This window comes from Aspergillus ruber, assembly GCF_000600275.1.
Source record: "Aspergillus ruber CBS 135680 unplaced genomic scaffold scaffold00001, whole genome shotgun sequence".
In the NCBI taxonomy this organism is placed as follows: domain Eukaryota; kingdom Fungi; phylum Ascomycota; class Eurotiomycetes; order Eurotiales; family Aspergillaceae; genus Aspergillus; species Aspergillus ruber.
Genome location: NW_024467297.1, coordinates 1,101,606 through 1,121,661, shown reverse-complemented (window position 1 = coordinate 1,121,661; position 20,056 = coordinate 1,101,606). Strand labels below are relative to the sequence as shown.

At 50.1% G+C, this 20,056-nt stretch overlaps 9 protein-coding genes across 9 annotated transcripts; 3 read left to right on the top strand and 6 right to left on the bottom strand.

The window, feature by feature from the left end:
* Window positions 1-282: 282 nt before the first annotated feature.
* On the bottom strand, window positions 283-1,145 carry EURHEDRAFT_29853 (uncharacterized protein). The gene has a single exon (XM_040778262.1). It carries the CDS (start codon window positions 856-858, stop codon window positions 373-375), a length of 486 nt encoding a protein of 161 aa, XP_040643480.1. The 5' UTR covers window positions 859-1,145; the 3' UTR covers window positions 283-372.
* Window positions 1,146-1,274: 129 nt separating this feature from the next.
* EURHEDRAFT_407788 (uncharacterized protein) lies at window positions 1,275-2,896 on the bottom strand. Its single transcript, XM_040780664.1, has one exon. It carries the CDS (start codon window positions 2,618-2,620, stop codon window positions 1,520-1,522), a length of 1,101 nt encoding a protein of 366 aa, XP_040643479.1. The 5' UTR covers window positions 2,621-2,896; the 3' UTR covers window positions 1,275-1,519.
* Window positions 2,897-3,461: 565 nt separating this feature from the next.
* Window positions 3,462-5,258, top strand: EURHEDRAFT_398946 (putative DNA polymerase iota; the record flags this gene model as incomplete). The annotated part of the gene is made up of 3 exons (XM_040779886.1): window positions 3,462-3,503; window positions 3,572-3,859; window positions 3,936-5,258. 3 exons carry the CDS (start codon window positions 3,462-3,464, stop codon window positions 5,256-5,258), a joined length of 1,653 nt encoding a protein of 550 aa, XP_040643478.1.
* A 289-nt stretch (window positions 5,259-5,547) lies between these two features.
* Window positions 5,548-8,451, top strand: admB (ADAM family of metalloprotease ADM-B). Its single transcript, XM_040778259.1, has 2 exons — window positions 5,548-5,908; window positions 5,975-8,451. The coding sequence occupies exons 1-2, from the start codon at window positions 5,836-5,838 to the stop codon at window positions 8,302-8,304; spliced, it is 2,403 nt and encodes an 800-aa protein (XP_040643477.1). The 5' UTR covers window positions 5,548-5,835; the 3' UTR covers window positions 8,305-8,451.
* On the bottom strand, window positions 8,317-9,632 carry cdc31 (putative cell division control protein Cdc31). The gene is made up of 2 exons (XM_040780663.1): window positions 9,216-9,632; window positions 8,317-9,155 (listed from the first exon to the last, which is right to left on the bottom strand). The coding sequence occupies exons 1-2, from the start codon at window positions 9,528-9,530 to the stop codon at window positions 8,664-8,666; spliced, it is 807 nt and encodes a 268-aa protein (XP_040643476.1). The 5' UTR covers window positions 9,531-9,632; the 3' UTR covers window positions 8,317-8,663.
* Window positions 9,633-10,021: 389 nt separating this feature from the next.
* Window positions 10,022-12,519, bottom strand: EURHEDRAFT_373698 (uncharacterized protein; the record flags this gene model as incomplete). Its single annotated transcript, XM_040778561.1, has 2 exons — window positions 10,022-12,388; window positions 12,454-12,519. The coding sequence occupies 2 exons, from the start codon at window positions 12,517-12,519 to the stop codon at window positions 10,022-10,024; spliced, it is 2,433 nt and encodes an 810-aa protein (XP_040643475.1).
* A 291-nt stretch (window positions 12,520-12,810) lies between these two features.
* EURHEDRAFT_407784 (ssDNA-dependent ATPase MGS1) lies at window positions 12,811-14,548 on the bottom strand. Its single transcript, XM_040780662.1, has one exon. It carries the CDS (start codon window positions 14,483-14,485, stop codon window positions 12,896-12,898), a length of 1,590 nt encoding a protein of 529 aa, XP_040643474.1. The 5' UTR covers window positions 14,486-14,548; the 3' UTR covers window positions 12,811-12,895.
* Window positions 14,549-14,689: 141 nt separating this feature from the next.
* On the top strand, window positions 14,690-17,128 carry EURHEDRAFT_407783 (kynurenine--oxoglutarate transaminase). The gene is made up of 9 exons (XM_040780661.1): window positions 14,690-15,113; window positions 15,176-15,244; window positions 15,307-15,391; window positions 15,442-15,547; window positions 15,616-15,688; window positions 15,738-15,891; window positions 15,947-15,960; window positions 16,009-16,432; window positions 16,484-17,128. Exons 1-9 carry the CDS (start codon window positions 14,902-14,904, stop codon window positions 16,769-16,771), a joined length of 1,425 nt encoding a protein of 474 aa, XP_040643473.1. The 5' UTR covers window positions 14,690-14,901; the 3' UTR covers window positions 16,772-17,128.
* Window positions 17,111-19,371, bottom strand: EURHEDRAFT_373695 (uncharacterized protein; the record flags this gene model as incomplete). The annotated part of the gene is made up of 3 exons (XM_040778560.1): window positions 17,111-17,586; window positions 17,636-19,234; window positions 19,302-19,371. The coding sequence occupies 3 exons, from the start codon at window positions 19,369-19,371 to the stop codon at window positions 17,111-17,113; spliced, it is 2,145 nt and encodes a 714-aa protein (XP_040643472.1).
* Window positions 19,372-20,056: the final 685 nt, after the last annotated feature.

Here is a 20,056-nt window from a genome sequence, read left to right as displayed (position 1 = left end):
CTACTCTACTCATATCACACTAAGGACGTCAAGCAACCTATCCTACCAAACAATCCAAATCAAACACCACCATAAAGCAAACTACCCTAATCCAAAACCCCAGCCACATCAACCAGCCCTTCACCCCCCAGTAAAATATCCCTCATCCTCCCACCTTGGCGCCCCACCAAACAACTCCCAGAACGGAATTTAAACAGCCACACCTCCCTTAATCCTCACAAGCGTTATAATAACACTCTGTGCTAGGCCCAGAACTATAGCAGCACAAGCAGAGGTGCGAGTATACCGCCACCTCTCCACCTCGACGGTCTTGGTACACGTGTTGATTCCCAGAGTGAGAACCGTGTGAACAGCTTCGGCAGAATTCTTAAACTACCATTTTGCGTCTTTGCGAAAACGTTGCATAGATTCTGGGGGACATGTGTCGATGACCAGAGTCAGCCAACCGTGCGGCTGCCGAGTTAGCGGCAGAAAGCTGTCATCTGGTTGTTTCCTTTTGTCTTTGCTGTTGTTCCCTGTTACTACCTTGTACGTAGTGGGAGCGGCACCAGCACCGGCATTAGCCCAGTGTATCTCTTTTTTGTTTGGGACGCCAGCAAGAAGACATTCTTGCAGGACGGTCTCTGCTAGTTTTCTTGTCACGGCGATATGATCAGCAGAAATCATCTTGATTAGCCCAGTGTATCTCTCGAAGGTGAAACGGAAGGGGATTCCGTCTAGGGCATTCTTGTCTTCGATGAGGTTGTCAATGATTTCCGGGGGCAGGTTTTGGACTAGGAGGTATTGGTCATTGCTTCCGGTGCTATTTGTGGTTAGTTGAGTTTGGATGGCGCGGGCGGTGGTTACGAGTGAGTCCATGGTGATGAATACGGGGTGCCGTTTGGGGGAAATTCTAAGATGACGGAGGGTGAGCTATCTGTGTGGTTGCGGAAAGGCATGGTGAGTAGACGATTTCGTTCTTGTTCTTGAAATATGTAGGTAGTTTAAGACTCTTGGTGTTCGCCGGGGCGTGGCTGTACGGTGTTAGCAGGAAGGTCCTCTGGTAGATAGCTATTGGCCTCGCTATTTGGACTTGATGGTCCTCGTGCTGGTGGTATTTCGGTTCAGGGTGGTTCTGCTTCGATAAAATGACACTGATAGCTGCGATAAAGGCGATATCTTCCCGTCCAATGGCTACTGCTTGGTCGTCAGCACTCAGCTTTTTGAATTGTCGCGTGAGTGCTTCAGGTGAAATTAGTGCGAAGCTGGATGGAGTTAGTGGTGAGGAATGGATAATCTGGGCGATGTAATTTTAGAGAGTAGTCTAAGCTACTATGATATGGCGGATGCCTTGCAGTCATGATGGAAGTATTATGGTTGAGAAGATATGATGCATTCTCCAAAAAATAATGCTGATGGGTATATAACTAATGCAATGCAATGCAGCAACATGATTCATAATCCTCCCAAAAAGAAATAAACATAAGTAATATATCGTGGTCATGGTCATATTCATGGTCAAGTCATTGTATGTCATGTATCATGCAGTCTTGAACTCGTCAGGCTTGTTCGTAAACGAAGCAACCGATGAACCGGACCACGAGGCTGAAGTCCAATCGGATTCACATGACCCCTGGCTTTCTGTTTCGTTTTCGTTTTCGTGTTCGTGTTCATGTTTCTTTTCTTCCGACTCAAAAGATTTGGCCTCTTCAGGCGTCTGAGGAAGGCCGTAAATTTCATTGCGCGCCTCGACTGAGCCAAGCGTCCATGTCCATTCGCGACGACGCTTGACACGACCCTGTCGGGGTGTTTGTGGTGTCGAGATCCCATACGCATCGCCCTCAAGGCCATCTAGTAATGCCGCAGCGCGAACTTGCCTCTCTGCACTGAGACTCTTCCGCTTTCTCCGTTCAGATTTGGAAATTGATTTTGTCTGATCATCATCTGATCCGGAATCCGACGGTGCCAGACTCGAGTTCGAATCGGAGTCCGAGTCAGATCCCCCCTGTACCGGCTGTTCTTGCTTCAGCTCCAGCTCCTGCAGCTCCTTTTTCTGGTCGTCTGGATCCGACTCTTCCGAGAGGAGATCTGAATGCCGTGCCACGTAATGCACAGTCCGGATCTCCTCTTCCAGTGATTGCCGAAAGGTCACTTGCTTCTTGGTAGGGAAGAATACCCGACGAGATCCCGATGCGCCATTGCCACCACCGATCGAGACCGACCGGCGATGGGATGTGGATTCCAAGGGAGAGTTGCGCAGGATGCTCTTCACACCTAACGGCAGTTGGTAGGGATTGTTGGATGAGGGTTGTCTTGAGTGTTTCAAATAAGTAGAGGTCTTGATCGGAGAGGACGTCGAAGAGGATGTGGTGGGGATGGCGGAGGGCGGACATGGCTCATAGGCATTTTTGAAGGTATTGTTTACGGTCGGTGAGGCAGTGGCCACTGAGAGAGAAAGGCCAGTGGTAGAACGCCCGAAGGTTCTTGGAAGCGATGAGGTTTGAAGAGTGAGCTTGGGTTTGGTGGCGAGCTTGGGGCGCGTCTCGCCGGGAGTGGATGTTGTTGGCGCAGAGGATGACGGCGGAGAATAGGAAGAGGGCGAGTTGGAGGGAGGATGCAAATGCGACGCTTGCGGGGGCATTGGGACGACAAGCATGACGGTGGTGATGTGTGTATAGAGGATCAGAGGGGTCTCAAGAATATATTCGTTTTGTGTGCGTGTGTTTGTGTGTTTAGTGTGGAGGTGCGATATAGTGCGGCGCTTAGAGAGGGGTGAGATGGAAGTGAGAAGATATGAAAGATGGAAGATGCGCACCCCGCACGAGGACAGCAGGGATCTAGGACAAGATAAGAGAGACTGGATAGACTAGAGAGACGCAGAAACAGAGAGATGGAGAGAAACAGAAGGAATAATAATATTTAATGGTGAAAACAAGAGGAGGAAAAAGGTGAGGATAAATATAGATCAGTTATTTTTAACTATTTCCTGCATACTTTTTGAGGGTCCATAATATATGAGCAGATCCACTGCCACGCGGCTAGTATTCTGTACTATGACACTCTGCTCTCCTCTCTACTCTCTACTGTCTCTACTGTACTATACAAATACTCTACTCTGTACTCTATGCGAGTACGATTCTCATCCCTACTGTGTATAGAATGGTTCTTGCCATCACTGCTTAGTCACAGCTATAAAAAGCACGTGGGGCGCACCTGATACTGTAGCAGTAGCAGTAGGCAGTAGCAGTGGTCTCAAGTATCCGGACTCTGTATGCTACTCTGGAGTATTCTGAAAAAAAGAGGCTGGTAGACCCATGACACTAATCAATAGTGGCATCTCTTAATCTCTCTGTTTAATATTGTCCCCATTCCAGCCACCGCTTTTCCGCCAATCATAGACCACCGCACGTGATGGCCCTCTAATCGCAAATCACACCAAAATATCTCCAATTTCCCACCAGACCCAGAAAATCCTCTTGTTCATGGCCTCCAGGGACGGTAATGGTCGGATTATCCTCCACTTGGTTTGTAACTATTCCTGACCCCAAAGCCTATACCCCACTGGGCCACCACTGACCACCATCCGGTCTAGGATTATGACTGTTTCTATGCCGCCGTTTTCGAGGCCGACCAGCCGGCTTTGAAATCACGTCCATTGGCCATCCAACAGAAACAGATTGTCGTGACATGTAACTACGAAGCCCGGAGGAGGGGTTTGTATAAGTTGCAGCGTATCCAGGATGCCAGGCAGGTCTGTCCCGATGCGGTTATTGTTTTGGGGGAGGACCTCACCCGGTTCCGGGATGTGTCCAAAGAACTTTTCCTTTATTTGCGAAGCTTGATTTGGGGAGATCGTGTTGAAAAATTAGGTTTTGACGAGGTAAGCCATGGCTAGCCTTCTACTGAGAGAGAGAGAGAGAGAGAGTAGGTGGATAGAGATTGATTGGTTGATGCAGCTATTCCTTGATGTAACCGATATGATTGACTACAACGTCGACTTATCAAATACCAACGACTTGGAACACTCTTTTTTTCATCTTGACCGCCAGGATCCTACTGTCGGTTTCATCTACAACGCTACCAAATTCTACGGTCCTACATGGCCCCCGGTTGATCAGCACCCAACCAATTCACCAGAAACACGAGGATACTTCTTGGCCCCCGAATCAGATCTACTGTACATGCGGCTCTTAGTAGCTTCGCACTTAGCTGGCTATCTGCGACAACAGCTCGAGTCTCACAAGGGCTACACAGCCACGGTAGGAATCTCCACCAACAAATTATTGGCAAAGCTGGTAGGCAAAGTTCATAAACCAAAGTGTCAAACCACGCTTCTGCCACCCTACGGAGTCGGTGAGGGACCAGACGTCACTATTGACAGTAATGTCATCCACTTCGTGGACAGTCATGAGATCCGCGAAATCCCGGGGATAGGCTCCAAAATTGCACATAAACTCCATGACCACATGTCTCACTCGATGGATGACAGACCCCTTACCGTGCGCAAGCTTCGTCTGTTGCCTGGAATGGGTCCTGGGTTACTCAACCACATCTTGGGGGGTCCTGGGCATTCTAAGGGCATGGGTACCAGGGTTTGGGGCCTGATCCACGGCGTCGATGATTCCGAAGTCTTGGAAGCCAGAGGCGTTCCGACCCAGATAAGCATCGAAGATTCTTACGGCTGGCTAGTCCGTTTTGACGTTGTGAAGAGTGAGCTGTTGAAGCTAACGATTAGCTTGCTTCGTCGGATGCGCACAGATCTGACCGAGAACTCAGCCGGGGGTGCCATCCGATGGCGTGCACATCCGCGAACCCTGCGTCTGACTAGCCGACCCCGTCGTCCTTCCAACCCGGACAATCCTTATCACAATCGCATGTCCCGTTCTGTGGCACTGCCCCGTTACGTCTTCAACATGGGAGATCGGATTGAGGCTGTAGCCGAGAAACTAGTGCAGGAACATGTCTTGGCCCTATTTCGGCGTCTTCACCCGGAGAAATCTGGGTGGAATTTGAGTCTACTAAACATCGCCGTGACTAACATGGTTGACACAGCGGGAGACAGAAAGCAAAACAGCGGGCGAGATATTGGATCTATGTTTCAGAGACAGGAACCAGTCCGCATTCCTGCTGAGGATGTGACTATCCATGCAGATGAGCCTACGTGGGAAGAGAGCGATGAGGACGAAGCCATGCCAAGTGTACTATGCAGGATTTGTGGGGTGATGATTCCTTGTTTGGCTCTGGAAGCTCATGAAGTGTACCACCAAGCGCTGGATTAGTAGCGCCGTAAAAGATTGATAGGCCGTATAAACGCCGACCCAAGGGTCATCATTCCTGTCCCTGGGATGCCTGTCACGTGACCATCCCTGGTAAATCACGTGCGACTACTAGTAAGGCTCTCCGCGTGTTCCGGTCTCAATCTCCAACCATTCCAATTCCATTCAGTCCTCTGCATCCTCTCCATATTTGTCTCTCCATCATTCTTTCATTGTCACTCGCTACGTTTCATCGCAATTGCTCCATCGCAGGCTCGCCTCCAGCCAAGTCTGCTGCGCCTCATTCCAACCGGCGGTTCGGACAAAACAGACCAGCGGCAGGCATACACAAAGACAGCGTACATCTGACATATACCAAAGTCTCGTAATCCACTTGTTTCTTTCTTTGCTTACCGACTCTCGCTGTGCGCGTCTCGATTCGCTTTGAACACTTCAAGTACTAAGGACGATCGCTTTGATAGCAATTCCAATTCAGGATTCTTGATATGTTATATGGCTGCCTGATTCTCTGATATTTTTTTTCTCCCTTCGTTTCCCCATCAACTCGCCACCCAGTTCTCCTCAGGAGATTTGTGTGGCGATGAGGTTGTTTAGGAAGGTCTTGCCCTTGGTCGCAAGTGTGATCCCAGCATTGTTCGTGGGTGACGTCGAAGGTGGGTGTTCTGTTTATAGATCGTCTTGTTACATCCTCCCTGATGGCTAACCGATTTTCTCCATAGCCCGATCACAGGCCCCCAAAGCCATCAGACATGTCTCCTCTGTGCTCCATCCGGTGATCAAGGCGCCGTCGCACCAAATCGACCATCTTTCCCACTTCGACCTCACGTTCAGTCTCCATAGCGGTACCCAGCGGATAAAACTCGAGCTGGAACCAAACCATGATATCTTGGCCGATGACGCCTACGTGCAATACCTGGATAAGGAAGGAAACGTGCATCGGGCGGAGCCCATTCAGCGGCATGAGCACAAAGTCTTCAAGGGCAGAGCGTTGGTCGGTACTGGACCAGGGCGATGGAACCCCGTGGGTTGGGCCCGGATTTACATGAAGAGAGACGGTGTTAAGCCCCTGTTTGAAGGCGCGTTTCTTGTCCATGGCGACCATCACCATATAGAGCTCTCGTCGACGTATCTTTCGAAGAAGCGTGAGGATGATATCGCAATCACGCAGCGATCGGAGGAGTTCATGATTGTCTACCGTGACTCGGACATGGTCCGCCACGTACAGCACTCTGGACTGAAACGTTCTTTTGGCGAGGCAGCAACGTGTCAGGCCGACCAGCTGGGTTTCAACACTGACCCCGACCACCCCGTCCTCCGCGCCTACGACTATAGGGAGCCGAGTCGATGGGGTGCCATGTCTTTGAATTCTATGTTCGGACTCAGCAAGCGTCAGTCGGACATTGGTGGCGTATCGGGTAACACCGGTAACGCCAACTTGAAGAGCACCATTGACGACACGTCTGGGTGCCCCAACACAAAGCAAGTTGCGCTGATCGGTATTGCAACCGACTGCTCTTTTACCTCTGGGTTCAGCGACAATCAAACGGCGCGTGAATGGATCATCAACACAGTCAACAGTGCCTCTAGCGTCTACGAGAGCTCGTTTAACATCTCCATCGGCCTTCGTAACCTAACTGTCAATGAGGCCGACTGCCCCACGACTGCACCGGAATCGACCAAGTGGAATATACCGTGCGACCAAGGCAACGTCTCCTCCAGATTGAACCTATTCTCTCAGTGGCGGGGAGACAACAAGGACAGTAACGCCTACTGGACCTTGATGAGCGGTTGCCCTACCGGCAGCGAAGTTGGACTCTCGTGGTTAGGGCAGCTTTGCAATTCCGACGCGACCGATCAAGGCTCGAGCATTGTCAGTGGAACCAACATCGTTGTTCGGACGTCGGGTGGTGGCTGGCAGGTCTTTGCCCATGAGTCGGGCCATACCTTTGGAGCCGTTCACGATTGTGATTCCAGCACTTGTGCGCAGGGTTACGATAGCTCGTCGCAGTGCTGTCCTCTTTCCAGCTCTACTTGCGATGCGGATGCGAAGTACATCATGAACCCAAGCGCACAGGATGTGAAAAATTTCTCACCCTGTACCATCGGAAACATCTGCTCAGCGCTAGGTGGAAACAGTGTCTCATCGAGCTGTCTTTCCCAAAACAAGGGAGTGACTACCATCACAGGTAGCCAGTGTGGTAATGGCATCGTCGAGGACGGAGAGGATTGTGACTGTGGCGGCGAAGACTCTTGTGGAAGCAACAACTGCTGCGATGCTAAAACGTGCAAATTCAAGAACAACGCTGTCTGTGACGATGCCAATGACGGCTGCTGTAGTGACTGTCAGTATTCGTCTGCGGATACCGTTTGTCGCGCGAGCCGTGGCGAATGCGACATCGAGGAGAAGTGCAGTGGCAACTCGAGCTCTTGTCCTTCGGACAGTTACAAGGATGATGGCTCCAGCTGTGGCAGTGGTTCGGGCTTGACATGCGCCAGCGGCCAATGTACCAGCCGGGATCAACAATGCAAGTCCCTGATGGGCAGCCTGCTGAACAGCAACGACACATGGGCATGCGACGATTCATCCTGCACCGTGGTTTGTGCTTCTGACACCACGGGCCCGAACTCCTGCTCGATCCTGGAGCAGAACAATTTCATCGACGGCACACCATGTGGAGGCGGAGGCCACTGCAAGAACGGAAAGTGCGCGGGCAGCTCTGTTGGTGGAGAGATTAAATCTTGGGTCGACAAACACAAGGGCGTGGTAATTGGTATCTGCTGTGCTGTCGGTGGACTGATCGTTCTCGCTATCTTGTCTTGTTTGTTCAACCGTTGCCGCCGTTCCCGAGCCAAGCCCGTACCGGTACCGGTACCACCGCCGGGTGGCTGGCAGAGATCGATGCCACCACCGCCACGGCCGTCAATGGGACAGTGGGCCAATGGGCCTAATGGTGCTGGATATCAGGGCCTTTCTAATGAGCCTCCACCGCCGTATCCGGGACCGTATTATGCTAATCCGGCACCGGCGGTGCACACGCGATATGCGTGATTCTTTTTTCTTTTTTTTTTTTTTGCACCTGTACTTTGTGTACATTTATGTGATATATGTTGCCGTTATTTAGGTTGGACCATTGTTGGCGTACGAGGGTTATCTGGGTTATTTATGTGCCAAATTTAATATCCTGCATGGCATCCTGGTTTGGATTGCCTAAAATGTCATTACTTAGCTTGACTATATTCAGCCGTACAACGTATGCAATAATCATGAGATTGAACCCCATCTACCAGATACCATCCCTGGGAATAAGTAATAAACCAAATAGAGCACAGATACGCCCACCCAATGCCCATGCACAACCAGAAAAGAAAACAGAAACCCAATCCAATAAAAAACCCGAGTAAACGCAGTTACTGCCAACAAATACTAACAAACGCGTCCCTCGTCACACCCCCAACTCCCTCCAAATCAAACTCCTCAATCATAGCCCTCAACTCATCCTCCTCCAACCCCGTCTCCCCAAGTTCCCTAGCAACGCGCCTCAAATCCTCCAAATCAATATACCCCTTCCCACCTTCATCAAAAAGCTCAAATGCACGCAGAATCTCGTCTCTCGGATCGCGCTCTAATATCTTTAATGCAGTCACCGCTTGGAAGGCCGTTAGTGGCATGAGGAGGTTGGAGGGGTGTTGCGGGTTTGTGGCTTTGTTTGTCGAGGGTTGCGGGGGTTGTGTTTGGGCGTTGGATTGTTGTTGTGCCTGGACTTGTGGCCGTGGGACACCGTAGGTCGTTAAGAGGGAGATAAGTTCTTGTTTTGCGAGGGTGAAGCCTAGCGCGCGGAAGGCAACGCGGAGTTCATGGTAGTCTAGGTGGCGGTCGCGGTCGAGATCGAAGAGCGTGAACTACCAACATGTTAGCCTTTCCTGTATCTCAGTCCGTTTTAAAGGGTGAGGCGAGCATACAGCCTCATTAATCTCCTCCCTCTGTTCCTCCGTCAACCGACTCAACGGATTTGTCTCCTGCGACGGCCCTACCCCTGCTCCCGTCCCCGTCCCTACCCCAGGCCCATGTGTTTGCGCATGTAATGGAGCCGCACCAGCCGTACCCTGCGATTTCAATCCCTCCGCGCCAAAATCACCTGGTGCCGTGGCCGTCGTCGCGCCTAAGCCGCGGTGACGCGAGAACGAGGAGGCGCTGAAAGGCAGCGCGTTCGCGTTGACCGAGCGGTCGGGGAGTTTTCCACCCGCGTAGGAGCGCGAGGCGAATGGCTGGGCCATTACAATTCCAGTCGTTTGCGATTCCGATTGAAATGGAAGTGGTTGGTTGGAGTAATTGGTGTGGTGTGGGTGGTGGTTGGAGAGAGTGGGTGCGGATTGGGTTGCGGATCGGGTGCTTTGTTGTTGTTGATCACTCCGGCTGGGATGATTAGCGGGCGGAAGGGCCGAGCAAACAAAGTCTCTACAGTAGTACGATATGCAGGTGATGGCAATGGGATATTTTCAGTGCAGGATATTAAAGAGAATAGTCAGTTGAATTTTTGTTATATAATTCTCTTCTTCTTTTCTTTTCTTTTCGCCCATCTTGGCTTTACTCAACGACGGCATAAGTACGTAGCAGCCCTACTATAGCTACGAAGTACAGTGCAATAACCAATAACCATAAACCGTATCTCTTTTTCTTTTTGGATTCTCACAGGTGATCCATATTAATTATGCCTTCGCGCAAACCATGTAGCATTGTAATGTTTATATCCAATCACTATCAGAAATCAAAAAGAATAAGCAGCGCTATTCCCATCAAAAACATCCAAATTACCCCAAACATTTAAAGACCGATCATCAAAAAGCTCATCCTCGACGATTAAAACATTCTCCTGGGAGCTATCAAAGGCCTCAGTAGACGGAGTTGAGGACCGAGACGCCGATGGCTCCGACGACTGAGATGCGTCGAAGTCCAAAAAGGAGTCCCAGTCCAGGTCCGGTTCATTTAACTCGTTAATGTTGCTGTTGCCGGGTGTGGCCGAGTGTGCCGTGATGACTGCGGGCAGGAAACCGAAGTTACCGTCCAGAAAGGTCTCTATAAAGTACGAGGTTCCCGAGAACGGCTCTGCTAGTCGCTGCATCAATGTAGGAGGCAGCTTCTGGCCGTTGGTATTGACACCAGGCAACAGCGCGATGTCGAGAGGCCACTGCTCTTCTAGGACGGGAATGTGTTTGCGGAGGGAGTCGCGGGCTTCAATCTTACTGTTCAGCTTGCCGGTGGACAAGGGGAGGCATCTCAGCACGCTCAAGACGATTTTTGAGCGGTTGTGCAGGTGGGAGATGTCACCGAGGGCCTTTTTCAAGAGCGGGTCTTGCTGCATGGGTCGGAGGCCATCAATGACGCGGTAGTAGAGACCCGTTGCTACCCATTCTGGGTTTAGGGGCTTCCTGGTCGGGTTCAAGCTGTCGGAGCAGGTTTTGTTTTTGTGACGGACTGCCTTCCAGAGCCTGGAGGAGAAAGTTTGTGATCTTTCGAGGAGGCTCTGGATAAAGGCCGTCAAAATGTAAAATGCTGTAATCCTTCCTGCGTCTGCTTCAGCTGGACGTACGTAGACTTGCCCTCTGAATAGGGACTTGATGACGGCAAGGTGTCTGACCATGGCCGATGCTGATAGGACGAGAGGGTGTCGTGCCGTCTCATTCTCGACCCAGTCAAGTCCCGGTGCTCTAACCAACCCTAGCAATGTGGAGACAAGCTGCTCGTTCACGTAGCCTGGGGAGTATGGCTCGGCTCGAGGCAGACTAGCAGACCAGAATGCGATCGCCCCGGTGCCTGGCTGTCTGAAGTTGACGTTGATATGAGCTTCTGACGACGATCGCACGGCTGTGTCGCGTAGCCGGCGGAAGACGTCTGTCGCGTTACTTGCCGACGACGACAGAATCAGCTGTGTGTAGTCCCGGATACACTGGTATTTATTGAACTTGCAGTTCGAGCATGGATTCATGGCGTCGCACTTCTTCTTATTGCGGTAGCACCAGAGACACGAGCCTCCTGCCTTCTTCATCAACAGTTGTTCCTCTCTTGCTTTTTGCTCGTCTTCTTCGCTTCTGAAACGAGCTCGTTTCTCGGGCGGGGCACTTGGGTCTTCCATCACGAAAGTCGTAGAAGCTGTTCTCTTGTGGCCGGACGAGTTCTGTTGTGCTGGTGCCTGGTTGCAGTCGTTGGGGGTGTAATTCTGGAACCCGCACGTAGGGCTGGGTTGAGGGTTTACATAATTCCCGGTAAAACCGCCTTGTCCTGCCATTCCGTTAGGTATGGCAGTAAAAACTTGCCCAGGTGTGTTAAATCCCTGGCCCATATAGTCGATACCATTTTGTAGTCTTGATTCCATTCCATTAGACATGTCTGCCATTATCCTCACGCCAGCAGACCTTCGAGAGTGAAGCGAATTGCGTGAACGTCTTTCCTTGTATTTCCGGCGAGACTTGACAGCTTTCAGACGTGCTTCCCACACCCTAAAGAAAGTAGCCGTAGGCTGAGGGCTATCCTGGCCCATTGCTTCGGCATTCATGTGTGGTTCCACTGCCATGTAAGTTGTGGGAGCAGGAACTTGAGGGCCAGGCACGATGCTTGCACACTGACCCATAGATGTAGAATGAGGATGAGCTTCAATTACTCTCCATTCACCCATCCCATCATCCCATACCTGCAAGTCGTCCCGACCAACAGTGCTGGTTTCTGGTCCTGCTACTATCTCATTCGACATGGCAACGGAACCTTGAGGGCCAGGGACGCTGACGCTGGCCTGTGGTTCCGCCGCCATTTCAACTGGCATGGCAGTGAGACCTTGGGGCTGTGGAGCGCAGCTTGAACCCTGGTTAGTACCCGTCTCTGCAAGGGAAGCATGAAATCCGAGCTTGAATGGATCGAGTCTCTGGTCTGCAGAGGTGGCGTCGGTTTGTTTTGGGCCTATTTCATTAAACACGCTAGCGTATCTTTGCGTTCCCATATTGTTGTAGCCGGATGTACTGCCTTGCATGTAAACATCCAGGTCAAAAGCGGCATTTAACTGACCATCTGGTCCGAAGCAATCGGCTGACAGATAGCCAGATGGACATCCGTTGAAGCCTTGATAATGTTGCTCCATGCTGGGCTGTAGAGAGGGTTAGCTGATGATGGAAGCGTAGGGGAAAAAAAAAAAAAAATGAAAGGACTTACAGCAGAACATTGTTTGTCGGTGGACTGAACGGGCTGAGGTTGAGCGAGTGACAGTCCAGATGCCATGATGAGTGATGAAAAGGTCGAATTTTTGTATCAAAGCAAAGAAAGCCTAGTCGATGACCTGAACGAGATGAAGTGTCGAAAAGCGAACGACACTGGGCTAGTGGATTAGTCGATGCTAGAGCAAATAGAGCAAATAGAGCAAGAGAAAGGGCAGCTGCTAGTTTTGAAGCAAGAAAAACCACCCTAATAATAAATGCAGAAAAGAAGGAAAGATGGAAGACTATTGTCGAGGTAGAAAGGCGATTATACTTGCTAAGCGAACGGCTGCCTGTCAGGCTATAATTACTGTACCTCGAGATACTCAGTATGCGGTGTCATTAATCGTCATTGACCAAAAGAGACTATAGTCCTGGTAGCCTAATATCTATTTACAAGATCAGTTATTCAAGTCGTGGTCAATCGCCGTGCCTAGATCCCTGTCCTCGAGGAACCGCCGGTCATGCAGAGTCTCAGGAAGATAATCCTGCACGACCTGACCATCAACATAGTTCGGGTTGTATTTATATTCCTTGCCGTAGCCCAATTCCTTCATCAATCGTGTGGGAGCATTCCTCAAATGTATGGGAACTGGTAGTCCGGCGATCCCCGGTTCATCCAAAGCAGCAAATGCATTGTTAAGGCCACGATAAGAGCGAGTACTCTTTTTCGAAAGCGCCATAGCCACTGTAGCATGTGCAAGATTAATCCGTGCTTCAGGGAGGCCAATTTTTTCCACGGCAGAATGCGTTGAGATGGCCAGTGTTAACATCGAATTATCCGCCAGACCGATATCCTCGGATGCAACAACGATGAGACGTCTTGCTATGTACAACGGATCCTCTCCAGATTGGATCATCCGCGCGAGATAATATAGTGCTGCATCTGCATCGCTGCCACGAAGGGACTTGTGAAACGCCGATATGGTGTCATAATGTTGGTCTCCCGCCCTATCGTACACCAGCGTTTTGGTCAACGACCGCTTCAACTCATCTTTTGTGATCGATGGGCGCTTCGACAGGTCCATGGCAAGTTCTAGGAGATTGAGGGATGTTCGCGCGTCACCATCTGCAAATCTTGCAAGGTACTTGACCAGTTCATCGTCCACCAATTCTGACGGCGAATAGTTTGGTCCTTCGACCCTGAGAGCCCGAAAAAGGATCGACTCGACCTCTTCGTCAGCGAGTTTGGACAAAGTAAACGTCCTGCACCTGGAGAGCAATGCACTTTGGACTTTAAACGACGGATTTTCCGTTGTCGCGCCTATGAGCGTGACTTGCCCGCTTTCCACGGGCCCTAACCAGACGTCTTGTTGCGACTTGGAGAAGCGATGTATCTCGTCACAAAACACAATAGTCTTTCTACCAGTGAGGCTCAATTCACTCCTGGCATCCGAGAAGATTTTCTTGCACTCCGCAACTCCCGTGCTAGTACTGTTGATCTCCACAAACCGGCTGCCCACCATCGATGCAATCACCCTCGCGATTGTTGTTTTGCCTGTCCCAGGACCACCCCAGAGAATCATGCTTGGGACTCGATCCTGCTCAATAAGCCCGCGGAGGACGCCATTTGGTCCAACCAACTCCTGGCCACAAACATCATCTAATGTGCGGGGACGCATACGCTCTGCTAGCGGCGCAGCTCTTTGGAATGCATTCGTCTTTGGCCGTTTCCACTGCGTCTGCTCTTCTGTCGAGAGGTCATCTGACCTTGTTTTATTCCGTTCCAGCGGGGAATCTGTCTCGTGGGTTCTCTTTCCATTAACGCTCCGCAGAGGTGAAGCATCGAACTGTGACGATTCCTTCTGTAAGCTGGCTTGCGCAGACGCTTTTCGAGCAGATGTAGGTTGGAAGAGACTGGGAACGTTCCCTTTCTGAGACGATGGGGGATCGGAGGCTGGTTCGCCGATGAAACTCTGGCAGCTGGAATCGATATGGTCATTTATTTTCAGTGGAGGGACAGAATTCCCGCAAATGGGACAAGATACCATCTTGCCTGGACCATTGAGACAGTCAGACACGAACAATACGATGCAAAAGCAGTTGTTCTGCTGAAGATATCATCGAACTGCCATCTTGACGCGTCCAAGCGCGTGATAAAATAAGGTCACGTGATAATTAGTAATTAACTAGTTACTATCAATTGACACCTTGGTGCCTGAATTGCTACAATACGGACGAAAGCGTCGGAAAGCGTTGAATTTGGAGTAATTGAAAGCAAATGCCTCATTCTCTTTAAAATTGGTACCATATCTGCATTTTATGCCATGGTGGACCTCAATTGGCTGGTTGATTGCTATCCCGGCATAGTGCAGGAGTCAACCCGGGCTTGTCCCACCAGAGCCATAATTGATTGCGTGAATTCTACTGAGCCTATAACCACTCTCTTATTTCCTGTGTGACTCCCATGCCTGCTCTCCTCAGATCTCCTCTTCCTTTTTCACTATCTTCTGCCAACTTTAGAAAACCTGTCACTCTTCCTTCTATTTCCTGCACTTATCGATCCTCTTTACTACCCCGCATACACTTCCCCGGAGCCCGAGCCATGAGTGCGACTGCTGCTCGACCGGATCCCTTTCGTCCAGCCGCGAGAGTCGCTGGTCAGAGACAGGATGTCTGGTGAGATATCATTCCTTTGGGGGAAGTTGAAACCGGCGTATCTTTCTTACTGGATTGCTCAGGTCAATCGTTAACGAAGCCGCTGCTGCTTCGCCGGTTCAGCCCATTGTGAACATGGGCCAAGGTTTCTTGTGAGTTGTTATATCCTTTCTGGTAAGTATATGAATAAATGCTAATTTACGATCTCTGGTAGTGGCTACAACCCCCCGAAGTTCGCCCTTGACGCTGCGAAGGATGCGCTGGATCGTGTGGACTGCAACCAATACTCCCCGACAAAGGTATTTGTCGCATGGGGAATAACATCAGACGCAACGCTGATGCCGTGTAGGGTCGTCCTCGCCTCAAGAAAGCCATCGCGGATGCCTACTCCCCGTTCTTTGGACGCACCTTGAACCCAGATACCGAGGTCTCGATCACCACCGGTGCCAATGAAGGTGGGATATTATTGCAATTCTCGGGGTTATACCGGATATGCGCGGCTGACTCCGGGTCATATCAATAGGAATGCTGAGTGCTTTTATGGGCTTCATTGAGCCCGGAGATGAGGTTATTATCTTCGAGCCATTTTTCGACCAGTAAGTTGCGGCATACGACCATCACATTCTTACTCTGACACTCTCCAAGGTACATCAGCAACATTGAAATGCCCGGTGGTACTATTCGTTACGTTCCGCTTCACCCGCCCACAGACGGAGCCACCCGGACTTCGTCTGCTGCGGAGTGGACGATTAACTTTGAGGAGTTGGAGAATGCCATAAACCCTAAGACTAAGATGATCGTGAGTTCCATCCTTCAATATCAACGTGTTCTTGACAAAGGCTAACTTCTATCAGGTGCTGAACTCTCCGTAAGTTGCATTCGATATGCTATTCCTGCGAATCTCTAACCATGATAGTCACAACCCTGTTGGCAAGGTCTTCTCTAAGGCTGAACTGGAGCGTATCGGTGAGCTCTGTGTTAAGCACAACATTATCATTCTTTCCGACGAAGTCTACGACCGTCTCTACTACGTCCCCTTCACTAGGATTGCCACCCTGTCTCCAGAGCTCTATGAGCGCACTCTGACCGTGGCTTCCGCCGGTAAAGCATTCTATGCCACCGGCTGGCGTGTCGGATACTTGATTGGACCCGAGCATCTGATCAAGTATGTTGCTGGCGCACACACTCGGATCTGCTACAGTTCCGTGTCTCCTCTTCAAGAGGCGACTGCTATCGCTTTTGAACAAGCAGACCAGGTTGGTTTCTGGGACGAAAGTCGCGCAGAGATGAAGAGCAAGATGGAACGCTTCTGTGAAGTGTTTAAGGAGCTTGGAATTCCGGTACGTTTAGTTCCGATCATTGCTCGATGGACCGCACTAATCGTAAATCAGTACTCTGACCCCGAAGGTGGCTACTTTGTGCTGGCCAACATGGCCTCCGTAAAGCTGCCAGAGGACTACAAATTCCCTCCTCATGTGGCCAACCGTCCCCGCGACTTCAAACTCTGCTGGTTCCTCATCCATGAAGTTGGAGTTGCTGCCATCCCTCCTACTGAGTTCTACACCGATGCGAATGAGCATATTGCCGAGGATTACCTCCGTTTTGCTGTTTGCAAGAACGACGACGTTCTTGAGACTGCAAAGGAGAGATTGCGCGGTTTGAAGAAGTATATCCAATAAGCACAAACATCTTCTGACTGCGTTACGTATGATTATTTATGGTTTTTGAGTATTATCAGGCGAGTACATATATGAACATTTGATAAGAGGAAATAAAATTAGATCCTTTGGGTTTTCAGAATATCTTGTTTGTTTCCAATGTCTCATGCAAGTATATTATTATGCCCTTAGCATCGTGCAAACTGTATTCGTACAGTATCCTATCCTTTCCGTTCCACTTTCTGTGCAGCAGCAGAGCCTGACTGTGGCCAGGCCCTGAGCTATCCAAACATGATGACACCCAGTGTATCATACAGGGATCCTTAAGCAACGCGCAAACCTTTTTCCAAACAAAAACAATTAAATATTAACCCTCTCAATTTCCATACATCCACTCCCAGCTCCATCCCACCCAACCCCCCTCCGAAAAACCCTTCTATCCTCTTCCAACACACCCTCAAACCCCACTCCCCTCATCCTGTCCTCCAAGCCCCTAACCACAGGATGGGTACTCCTCGCAAGCCTAAGCACCCAATACCCCGCCTCCAAATGCTCCAGCAACCGCCCAAACCCCATCCCCCCTAATTTCCCAAGCAATTGCCGATACTCACTTCGACAAACAACGTCTTTACAAGCGCGCCGGCTGCATCCATCCCAGTCTGTTGGACAGGCGTGGCGCTCACCGGTGATGTGCGGTTGGATTTGGATGGAAAGTTCTTGGGACAGTTGATGTATTAGGGACTGGTGGAAGGTTTTCGACCAGAGGGATTTTGTACGCAGGTTGTGACGGATTAGGCGGAAGAGATAGTCGACTAGATCGGGGACTTCGATTGTTACTGGATTCGTTAGCGCGGCTTCTTAGAAAGGTGAAGGTTAGGGGATTACAGAAAAGACAAGCCGCGAGAACACGACGAAACCGATCTTTCTCAGCTGGATCCTCAAACACAACCGTACAAATAACCCTCGACGAGCACCTCGCCGCCATCCCATCAGACCCCCCACCGGCCTCCATCAAATCACCCCAATCCGAAAAGATAAAATAATCCCCCTGTGCACCACAGACATTAAAATAAACAGCCTGTCGATGTCTCTCAGGTGTATCATACCCATGCACACATGGGATCAAACATGGCATATTCACCCGGATCTCCCTCGGGATACTGCTCTCTTTGCATGGATACTCAAAGCTCATCATTCCGCAGTACGCCCAGTGCCACTTGACGTCCTCGAGCAGATGGGCCTTTGAGCAATACCGGATCTCAGAATAGGGTCCGCATTTAGGACAAATCACGCTCGTGCCGTCCCAGAGGTTGCAGCGGTTATCACATATGCTAGTGGCACAGGGGAAGCCATGGCTGTCGAGTTGGTAAAAGAAGTCGGAGGGTTTTTGTTTGCGTGTTGTTGTGGTTGCTGTGCTGGAGGTGGGACTGGACTGGGTGCTTATTGATGAGGCGTGCTTGAAGAACTGGCTCGAGTCGATGGATCTGGCGGGGGATGGGGGATCTGTTGTTATGGCTGTTGAGGAGGTTTCTGACTTTGGTGATAGGGTGTCTTGGCGAGATATTTCTTGGATGGGGGATAGCTTTGGTTTGGGTTTTGTGGAGAGTGTGTTTCTGCGCGGGATCGAGTTTGGGAGAGGTTGAGGTTGAGTGTCTTGCGCCTCGCTGCGTTCGGTTGTGCTATTTGTTTCCGGGGCGGCTGCAAGAGTTTGGTTCGGGGCTATATTTCCCTCACTCGTGTTAGTGGTATTAAACTGGTCGATTGTTACAGCTATGTTTTGTTCGCAAGCCATAGGTGTATCGAAGGATTCCAGATTCGCCCTCCATTCTTCTTCAAATGACATGAGACTGCTGTAGCCACTTCGAAACTGGGTAGGGAGGAGGACCTGTCCGAATTGGAGGGTTGGGCTTTGCTCCATAGTCGTACCTCCATTATAGTCAGAAACAACATGCGAAGCAGGATGTAACGCACTGGCAGCATCCTGCTGGGGGGGAAGCTGCGTGTTCAGCATGTACAGATATTTATAATTACCACCAAAAGACTGATAATCCGCTTCGCCGCTTGAGGTTGCAGAACTCTGCTCTCTCTCAGGCTTCGGCATGGGAGACGGTCCCAGTGAGGGAACAGGGTTTTTGTACAGCTGAACAGGCTCTCCACATGGAGCGGGATATTGTGGTTGCATGTTCTGCCGGACTGGCGACGTTTTTGGTGACTTTCCTGGTGGTTTCTTTGGCGACTTGCTAGGCGACTTTAGCACCAGTCTATCCGGTGGCCTTTGTGAAGGGCTTCCTGAGCATTTCTCCGGTAACCTTGTTGGGGATAACTTTGGGGATCGCCCTGGCGACTCCGTCGTCACGGGAGAGTTCTCTGCAGACGCTGGAGGAGACATGCGGATGACCGTTCGGGCGCGTATCAAGTCGATGGCTTTTGAACGTCTCTGTGTCTTTTGGTTCTCGGAAGGGCTTTCGTCTTCGATTTGATAATCTGGCGAACAATTTAACAAAACACTGACACGCAACAATATTCTGGAAATGAGTTTCAGTAAACATACCCTGTTGGCTGCTTTTATCAGGCGAAGAGCTTCTTGTTGTATGCGTAGGTGAAATTGGGGATTCTGACATGGTACGTTTGTCCCAGCAAACAATAACAACTGACGAAGCTGTTATTTGCAGTGTTTCTCTGTCTGGGGACTTTGTCTTGTGACACGGGGTGGGAGAGGATACTATCGTTTTTATTGTTTGGAATTATGGCAATGTTGCTCTGATGTATTCACTGCTGGACATGTGGTTATGCAGGCTTGTAGGATGCGCTATGCATTTCTGTTTGTTCTCAAGGATGCCTACTGCGATGCATTATACAAAATATTGGCTTGAGATCGCTCTAGAGTTTGGTCTTTTCCTGTATCGACGGGTTTTTCTGTCGCATGTTGTCCTGGACTAGCCCTAAGTAAGATGCATAGGTTCATTGTGCGTGAAACGCAGCCTTGGGTTTCCTATGTCTCAAGGAATCAAATTATATATCCCGTAATTTAGCCATATTTCTTCTGTATATTTGCTTTTTCCCCCTATGATTGTCTTTTCTCAGCGTGTTTGCTCGATTCAACCTGTTCGACAATAATAGTAATATATAACGACAAGCTATCGAAGTATAAATCATCAAAAACCACTTGAAATATAGATAAATAATGATAATAAAGATTACAGCCCATGAAACACTTAGCATAGATAGAGTACTGGAGAAAGCATGCCAGTGACTGCGAGTGAACCCTGTCAATTATGTTATAAGGACGAATCTAACAGTAATAGG

What these genes read in the sequence shown, in the direction of transcription:
- EURHEDRAFT_29853 (XM_040778262.1), bottom strand. Translation starts at nt 858, where the DNA reads ATGGACTCACTCGTAACCACCGCCCGCGCCATCCAAACTCAACTAACC.
- EURHEDRAFT_407788 (XM_040780664.1), bottom strand. Translation starts at nt 2,620, where the DNA reads ATGCCCCCGCAAGCGTCGCATTTGCATCCTCCCTCCAACTCGCCCTCT.
- admB (XM_040778259.1), top strand. Translation starts at nt 5,836, where the DNA reads ATGAGGTTGTTTAGGAAGGTCTTGCCCTTGGTCGCAAGTGTGATCCCA. An exon ending in GTTCGTGGGTGACGTCGAAG is followed by an intron (nt 5,909 to 5,974) that starts GTGGGTGTTCTG and finishes TTTTCTCCATAG; the next exon opens with CCCGATCACAGGCCCCCAAA.
- cdc31 (XM_040780663.1), bottom strand. Translation starts at nt 9,530, where the DNA reads ATGGCCCAGCCATTCGCCTCGCGCTCCTACGCGGGTGGAAAACTCCCC. An exon ending in GGGAGGAGATTAATGAGGCT is followed by an intron (nt 9,156 to 9,215) that starts GTATGCTCGCCT and finishes ACATGTTGGTAG; the next exon opens with TTCACGCTCTTCGATCTCGA.
- EURHEDRAFT_407784 (XM_040780662.1), bottom strand. Translation starts at nt 14,485, where the DNA reads ATGGTATCTTGTCCCATTTGCGGGAATTCTGTCCCTCCACTGAAAATA.
- EURHEDRAFT_407783 (XM_040780661.1), top strand. Translation starts at nt 14,902, where the DNA reads ATGCCTGCTCTCCTCAGATCTCCTCTTCCTTTTTCACTATCTTCTGCC. An exon ending in AACATGGGCCAAGGTTTCTT is followed by an intron (nt 15,245 to 15,306) that starts GTGAGTTGTTAT and finishes GATCTCTGGTAG; the next exon opens with TGGCTACAACCCCCCGAAGT. An exon ending in TTCGAGCCATTTTTCGACCA is followed by an intron (nt 15,689 to 15,737) that starts GTAAGTTGCGGC and finishes ACACTCTCCAAG; the next exon opens with GTACATCAGCAACATTGAAA.